Source organism: Silurus aristotelis (assembly GCF_946808225.1).
Source record: "Silurus aristotelis genome assembly, chromosome: 5".
Taxonomy (NCBI): domain Eukaryota; kingdom Metazoa; phylum Chordata; class Actinopteri; order Siluriformes; family Siluridae; genus Silurus; species Silurus aristotelis.
In genome coordinates this window covers 14,427,370-14,435,339 of record NC_139578.1, presented here as the reverse complement: position 1 = coordinate 14,435,339, position 7,970 = coordinate 14,427,370, and the positions used below count along the sequence as shown (strand labels likewise).

At 38.5% G+C, this 7,970-nt stretch overlaps 1 protein-coding gene across 1 annotated transcript; it reads right to left on the bottom strand.

Annotated features, from left to right (window-relative positions):
- Nucleotides 1–3,983: 3,983 nt before the first annotated feature.
- bmp15 (bone morphogenetic protein 15) lies at nucleotides 3,984–6,323 on the bottom strand. Its single transcript, XM_083541137.1, has 2 exons — nucleotides 5,812–6,323; nucleotides 3,984–5,581 (listed from the first exon to the last, which is right to left on the bottom strand). The coding sequence occupies exons 1-2, from the start codon at nucleotides 6,164–6,166 to the stop codon at nucleotides 4,740–4,742; spliced, it is 1,197 nt and encodes a 398-aa protein (XP_083397263.1). The 5' UTR covers nucleotides 6,167–6,323; the 3' UTR covers nucleotides 3,984–4,739.
- Nucleotides 6,324–7,970: the final 1,647 nt, after the last annotated feature.

Here is a 7,970-nt window from a genome sequence, read left to right as displayed (position 1 = left end):
GACTTGCTCTAACCCATAACAAAGGTCCAAAGTGACTCAGATGTTTTCTGGATATGATGTTCCATGCTTTAATATCATACCCGAGCTTAGCACATTTCACAAGAGTGTGTCCTTGTTTTAAACATGTTTGTCATATTTTCAGTAGTATCTCTTGCTTGCTCCAGTGGCTAAGGTCATGCTTATTTTGATTTATGATTTATGGTGGATAGCTAAATCTTGTGCAAAATTCTTAGCATATTAAGAATAAACTTTATGCAATGACAAAAGCTTTCAAAATGCACATGATAAAAAGCTGTGATGTACAAAACAGCGTTTTCAGAATATGCAATGGACCAAATAGCCATCCCACATATATGTTTATGTACATACTGCAAATGTAGTACTGTGTAAAAGTAGGCAATTGTGAAAAAAATGCTTTAAAGTTAGAATACTTTCAAAAAATAAGTGTTCATAGTTTATTTTTTATCAAATAACAAAATGGAAAAATCTGTTTTTCTGAACAAAAGACAAATCTTAATTAAATCAATATTTGGTGTTACTACACTTTGGCCTTCAGTTTTTACACTTGCACACTTTGTACACTTGCACAAAATCAGGGAGTTTGAAGGATCAAAGTCAGATTCATGATTAAGCAATTTTACCCAACAGATGCTAATGATCATCAATTTCATATGTGGTTTGAAACGCAGTCATTAACTAAAACAGAAACAGCTATGTTAGGCTGAAAACTAGTTGAGGAACAGCCAAAATGTTCTACTAAGGTGAGGTTGTGGGAGACAGTTTCATGTCACAGGACATACACCTGACTGAGCACAGCAACAAGACACAAGGTAGTTAGACAGCATCAGCAAGGTCTCTCTCAGGCAAAGTTTTCGAAGCAGACTGGGGTTTCAGGATGTGCTGCTATTTTGAAGTACAAAGAACTATGGACGCAGTGGTCAGCCAAGGCCACTTAGTTTAGAGCATTAAAGATACATCATGCTAACTTCGCAAGATGTCCAGCACTGCCATCAGCAAAAAAATGGCAGAAACCAGTGGTACTCAAGAGACTGGAGAATTATGGCTAGAAGTGGTCTTCATAAAAATTTACTAAATTGACTAAAATCTGAAATATTTGGGCAATAGCAGAAATTATATGTTTGCTGAAAAGATCATAAGCAGTATAATGAGTGTCTGCAGGCAACTTATTTTTCTGCAGGACAACGACCCCAAACATACAGCCAATGTGAGTAAGAAGTATCTTAAGTTTCAATAAGAACAACTTGAAGTGATCGTCTGGTTGCCACAGAGTCCTGATGTCAATATTATCAAGTTTGTTTGGGATTACATGAAAAGAAAGAGGAATTTGATGCAGCGTACATTCACAAAATATCTGTGGTTAGTTCTTCAAGATCATATGAACAACCTACCTGCCAATTTACTTTTAAAGATGTGAAGTGTACCTTTAAAAAAGTGATGCTGTTTTGCAGGCAAAGGGTGGTCACACCAATATTGATTTGGATTTATTTTAGGTCATTTACCTTCCATTCTGTTCACTTTTTTATTTTTTTTTACATTCTTGCTTTACAGCATTTTTTCACACTTGCCTAAAACACACATACTCATACACATACAGATTTGTGCTCATTCAGCCACAAGGGTCAGCAGTGATTAAGGGTGAGGGGGTCTGGAGTGCAGTCAGCATTCCAATTCATCCCAAAGGTGTGAAATAGGGTTGTGGTTAGAGCCAATCAAGGTCTTCCTTTCCAGTCCGTCTGCATAGAGCTTGGCATGGCTTTTTATATATTGGGATTTAACAAAAGGCATGTGTGTTCTTTTAAAAAACACACACATGTACTGTATAATATCTCTATCCCCTAATACCCCAAGCTTCCTTTTATATGTTGACAAAAAAACAAGAAAAAAAGGAAATTAAGATGGGAAATGTATATTATGAATAATACATTTTGAAATTCTGCACTATTTCTAAGTGACAGTTTAAATGTATTCAAATGAAGTGATATTGACCATGTTAACTTTTAAAAATGTTATTAAAATAGAAAATAGAAGTATGTTTACTAACAGGGATTTCTGGACATAACTGTGTATATTACTGAATTATGTAAAGCTTTGCATTGAAGCTCCTATAACGTCTATTTTATATCTTATTTATTTACATCATGTAAAAGGGTTAAGGAAAGCAACCCATGGCCTATTGAGAACAATGGAGCAGTGGTACATGCAAACTGAATATAATTCTAATTATATAAATACATTTATGTCTAAGTGTTAAGGAATTGACTTATTCTCATAAGGAAAAGGACGCTATCCTTTTGGACAGTTATATGGTAAACCTCTTATAGATATAATATATGTAGTCCAACTGTATATAATGGACTTTCTGACATAGAGCCAAAAACTCCTGGCACTGTTTTGTGAATATTGGCATGGACTCAGATTGCATGAAAAAAAAAAAGCACACTGTTCCAATGGGAAGTATAACAGCTGCCAAAAAAGAGATAGAAGTGGACCTGGACCAGACTAATTTCAGAGAAAATGATTAAAATGTTGAATGAGTGAAACAAATGATTTACCTGCTGCTGCTTGGACAAGAACAAGCAAGAATTTTTTTTTAAATAAATTAAATAAACAAATAAAATAAATAAAATAATTTTTTTTCCCCAACATAACTACAATATTTCTGCAAATCTTCAAATTTGTGATATCCTGAAATTTACCAGAGGTGGATTCTCTTCCTTCAGTGGTACAAAGTATGCAAAGAACTGACACACTTTTAGCATACAGTTATAATCTAATGTTTGAATAAACCTAAACCAAGAGACATATTCAACATGCTGGTGAAAAGGAAACAAATACAGCAAATCTTTTAAAAGTTAGCTTAATCCAATGTTGATAGTTTTATTTTTTTAGCACAATGCTTTTTTACATTTTAATTTATCTATGTTGCTATTAATTCTATGTGAAGGCTTTCCTGGAGAGAATACAAGCACTGATCCTCTTGCTGTCATGTTTAAAAGTGGACATTTGCAAAAAAGATCTTGGGACTGCAATCTTCCAAAGTGACATGTCAAGCTTTTTTTTTTAGATTCTAAAGTTGATGTGGACTGCCCTCTGTAGTTCAATAAGGATTAAATGTGGAGACTGTTATTGATCACTGCCAAAAATGTTTTTGTTCCTTACATATCTTTTGTATTTGATTTATACCTGGAGTAATCATCAGTCATTAGTCATTGTCATTAATGGACATTTAGCAATGATCGAACATGTTAAAATGGGAATAAGAAAATTCCCCTAGGAAGGGATTTTTGTGTAAGAAAGTAGTGGATAATGGTATATTTTAAACAGTAAAATACCTTCTCTTTAATATGTTTAAACTGTTTAGCTTTTTTATTATAATCATACTTGTTTTGGTGGCATACCTGATTACTGGAGGTGATAAGTCAGGTATTTTTCTAGGCTGATGAAATTAGACAGTGGATACATGGTCTGACTACACTTGTTTCCCAGGGATTGGTAAATTCACAAGCAGTCTTGTTCCACATGTTGGTAATGTAACTCATGGGAGTTTTGTGCCTGATAATCAGAATATCAAACTTGTTGTCTAAGGCACATGGGTCACAGATGATCAGCAGAGCAAACACTGTCCTGGCCACTGGAAGCAACTGCTGCATACTCGGATGTTCACAGTGAATTGGACTATTATAAACGTGAGCAAGTACAGAGTTTTACAATGGAGCAAAACATGTCTGTCCTCTGTGTAATATGATTGAGCCACCCTAAGAATTAATCTCTGTACTAAATAAGTTTGTTACGATCATCATGTGTCAATGGACAACTGATGTATCACTGGCCAGCAATTTTAAAAATGCTTTATGAGGTTAATTATATTGTAGATAAGATTGTACCTTCATTGAAGGAACTGATTTTGTGAAAGCTAAATATAGCCAAAAAGTAACAAGCAAACAAAAAATATTCTTTTTTACAAAATATGCTCTTTATTTCATCTTTCAAGATCTCTAAAACAATTCTTCATGATTCTCTTCAAGCTTTCTTTAAGAAACATGTCTATTAAATGTTCACCTCCATAAACCATATGCACATCTTTCATACAGATAAAGGACATTTAAGGACCCTGTCCCCCTTCCTTGCCTTTGACTAGAAAAAGTGTGCAAATTACATCATTTTGAAAAGAGGTCACAATAGCAGCATCTGAAACAGCAGCAGCATTATTCTATTTAGTCCAACCAGCCACACATAGACAGACACAAACACACAGGTTGATCTTCAAAGACACCACACTAGTTCTATCATAGATCTTTGTTTCCCTTTTTCCAAAAAAAACTTTTTTTTTTTTTTTTTTAAATGAACCTTTCAACAGTTAAGTCAAATACAAACATGTAATATTAAATAGTCCAAATAGAAAAAAACTATAGTTTTTTCCCTTTCCTCTCAATCATTATAACAAACACATGAAAAAGGCACACAAACATACATACACACAGAAAAAGAAGGATACATTTAAACAAAAAAAAAAAAAAAAGAAAAGAAAATTGTCACAGCTTTTAACCCATCTATGCTTCAGGCGATAATCTCTTCACTCTCAAATAGCATACCTTTACAGTGAATCAGTTATCCGTGGCAGCAGATGGCAGCAGTAGGTCAAAAGTGGAGGCAGAACTGCACAAAAGTCCACTTCATTCAGTTCTTCAATATCATCAAGGTGTATTTCAAGCCCACAGTCATCTACAAGTGCAGGATTCTGCAATCATGTCCTCATATTCTTTGTAGACAATGCTGCCGTTCTTTTCCATCATCAGAACGCTGATAGGTTTGTATTTGTAAGGCACACAGGATGGCAGAGGGATGTCAGCAACACCAAGCTCACTGATGACAGTCTGGACAATGGCGTGGTTGGGCGAGTTGTAGCCGTAGTGCAGGATGCGTGGGCAGTCGCCCATGCAGTAGCGAGGGTTGTACATAGGGGGCGCGATGATCCAGTGGTCCCACCCGAGGTCACGAAAGGTTACACGGTATGAGTGGAGCTTGCACTGGTTCTTGCCGACACCGTTCTTGGACCGCTTGTAGTTGGGAATGTCAGAACCGATGCTGCCCATTTCTTTGGAGCGGCGTGACCTTGAGCCAGTGTGAGGGGTGGCTTTAGCATACTTTGCCCATGCCATAGAAGGTCCCTCTTCCTCCAAGAAGAGAAGCAAGGCAGGGGCTCTCAAGTGGTTTTGCGGTGGGAGCTGTCGCTTCCGTGTCTTGTGTCTCGCAACAGAATGAACCGGGCCAGATTCCCAACACTTGTACTGAACATAGAGGACAAATAGGCTGCCTCGAAGCAAAGACATGTGGGATGTGGCATCCGATTCAGTCCACATGCTTTGAGGGCCCAGTATGACAACATCCGTGTTGTTAGTACGCTGTGATGAGGATGAGGAAGAAGATGAGACTCTGGCTTCACACAGAAAGAGAGGGTATGATGCCACCGGTGACCTCAGATGAATAAAAGATGCCCGGTTTAGTTTGCTTAGTGGAAGATTTTCCAGTTCATATTGCACAGTATAAGTATACAGCAGGTCTGACCAGGGTTTCAGCCAGAAAAGGGGGAGAAAAAACATTTTCTGTTAAGCAATCATTTATACGCATGCTTAAATATATTATCTAAAATACTTTACAGTGACTATCATTCTTTTTAAAATACACTGCATATGAGAAATGGTCCATAACTACAGATTTGGATATATATTGTGTTTAAAAACTCAGTATCTGTAGGTGTGATTAATTGAATGCAGGAAATTTAAGTTTTACCATTTGGTGAGGAATAGAAGCGCTTGCCGGTGACTGATGCACGAATCAACCTGACGGTGTTCGACCCAAACAATTTGCGTTGTTTCGGCCTGCCGTCTACATTGGCCGCTTTCCTATACAAACTCCACATGAACTGCAGACTTTGGTCCTCCGTCTGTTTATTTAAAAACGCGTTACTGTTCGGGTTTCTCTGTTTTGGGTGGCTTTTTCGGCGACTCTGTACTGTAGCCAGCACCCCGAGATGCGACGGGGAAAAGGCCATTTTGTCCGCCGCGCACGTGAACGCGGGCAACAGCAGAAAGCAACACGAGAGTACGCAAAGTCTGAGGAAACCCTGACTGCAGGCGGCCTTCATCTTTAACTCCTGGCAAGGATGAGAACAACCGCCGAGGCTACCATCTTCAAAGAGAGTCACCTGACTGCCGTATGACTATGGATTCTGCGGCGTCTCAATTAACACATTCAGCGTGTCCGTGCCTGCTTACGTCATCGACGCGACGTCAATCACCTGAGACACGCACCTGCTTGAAACTGCGATCTCTAGTGCTGAAAAACGCATGTAGGATTGGTAGTGCAAATAGAAATACTCTATAGATGCATCTATCAGTAAATTAGAATATCATTAAAAAGTTGAATTATTTTAGTAATTCAATACAAAAAGTGAAACCCGTATATTATATAGATTCATCACACATAGACTGATATTTCAAGTGTTTATTTCTTTTAATTTTGATGATTATGACTTACAGCTAATGAAAAGCCAAAAGTCAGTATCTCAAAAAATTTTAAGTTTATTAAATTAAAAATTAAATCTGAACACGTGCAAAGGTTTCCTGAGCGTTCTATAACATCCGAAGGATTCGACTATTTCTGTCTATACAGGCTGCCCAGGTGCTCGTTCAGTCTCTTGTCATTTCAAGACTTGACTACTGCAACTCTCTGCTGGCAGGTCTTTCCCTGAACACTATTTGTCCACTGCAAATGATCCAAAACGCAGCTGCACGGCTTGTGTTCAATCAGCCCAAGTTCTCCCACACAACCCCACTGCTGCGCTCCCTTCACTGGCTTCAAGTAGCTGCACGTATCAGATTCAAAACACTAATGCTTGCCTACAAGGCCAAAAATGGACCAGCACCATCTTACTTCAGTGACCTCATCACATCTCGCACTGCACCACGCTGTCTGAGATCCTCCAGCACTGCTCGACTGGTACCACCTTCTTTCAGAATGAGAGGTAAGTACACTTCAAGGCTCTTCTCTGTTCTGGCACCGAGGTGGTGGAATGAACTTCCCCTAGATGTCCGTACAGGAGAGTCCCTGATTATCTTCAAGCGACGACTGAAGACCTACCTCTTCCTAAAATACTTAAATTAGCACTTCCAAGTTCGTAGAATTATCTGGTTATATTTATATTAAGTTTGTAATCTTGCGTACCAGTGTAGATTTATTCATTACTAGAGACTCAAAGCACTTTTGTATGTCGCTCTGGATAAGGGCGTCTGCTAAATGCCGCAAATGTAAATGTAAATGTTTATATGGTGTCTCAGTCTGGTTCTGGCAACACAATCAACGGGGAGGGCTGCTGACTTGACAGTTGTCCAGAAGACGATCGTTGACACCCTGCACATGGAGCGTAAGACAAAAAAGGTAATCGGTAAAGAAGCTGGCTGTCCACAGAGTGCTGTATCTAAGCACATTAATATAAAGTTGAATGGAAGAAAAAAATGTGGTAGAAAAAGGTGAAATGAAGCCCATTCAAGAATTTGGAGGAGATTCACAGAGTGGACTGCAGCGTCAGTGCTTCAAGAGCCATTGCTTTAAGAGCCATTCCTTGTGTCAAGCCACTCCTGAACCAGAGACAACGTCAGAGGTGTCTTAACTGGGCAAAGGACAAAAAGGACTCGTCTTTTCAGAATAAAAGAAAAAATGTTTGCATTTCATTTGGAAATCAAGGTCCCAGAGTCTGGAAGAAGAGAGGCGAGGCACAAAATCCATGTTGCTTGAGATTCAATGTAAAGTTTGCACAGTCAGTGGTGGTTTGGGGAGTCATGTCATCTGCTGGTGTTGGTCCACTGTGTTTTATTAAGTCCAAGGTCAGCACAGCCATCTACCAGCAAGTTTTTTCCTCTGCTGACCAGCTTTATGGAGATGCTGATTTC

Bases quoted from the DNA above. Each gene is read 5' to 3' on its own strand.
- bmp15 (XM_083541137.1), bottom strand. From the start codon at position 6,166: ATGAAGGCCGCCTGCAGTCAGGGTTTCCTCAGACTTTGCGTACTCTCG. The intron at 5,582-5,811 runs GTAAAACTTAAA...AACCCTGGTCAG, and splicing joins CTTCTATTCCTCACCAAATG to ACCTGCTGTATACTTATACT.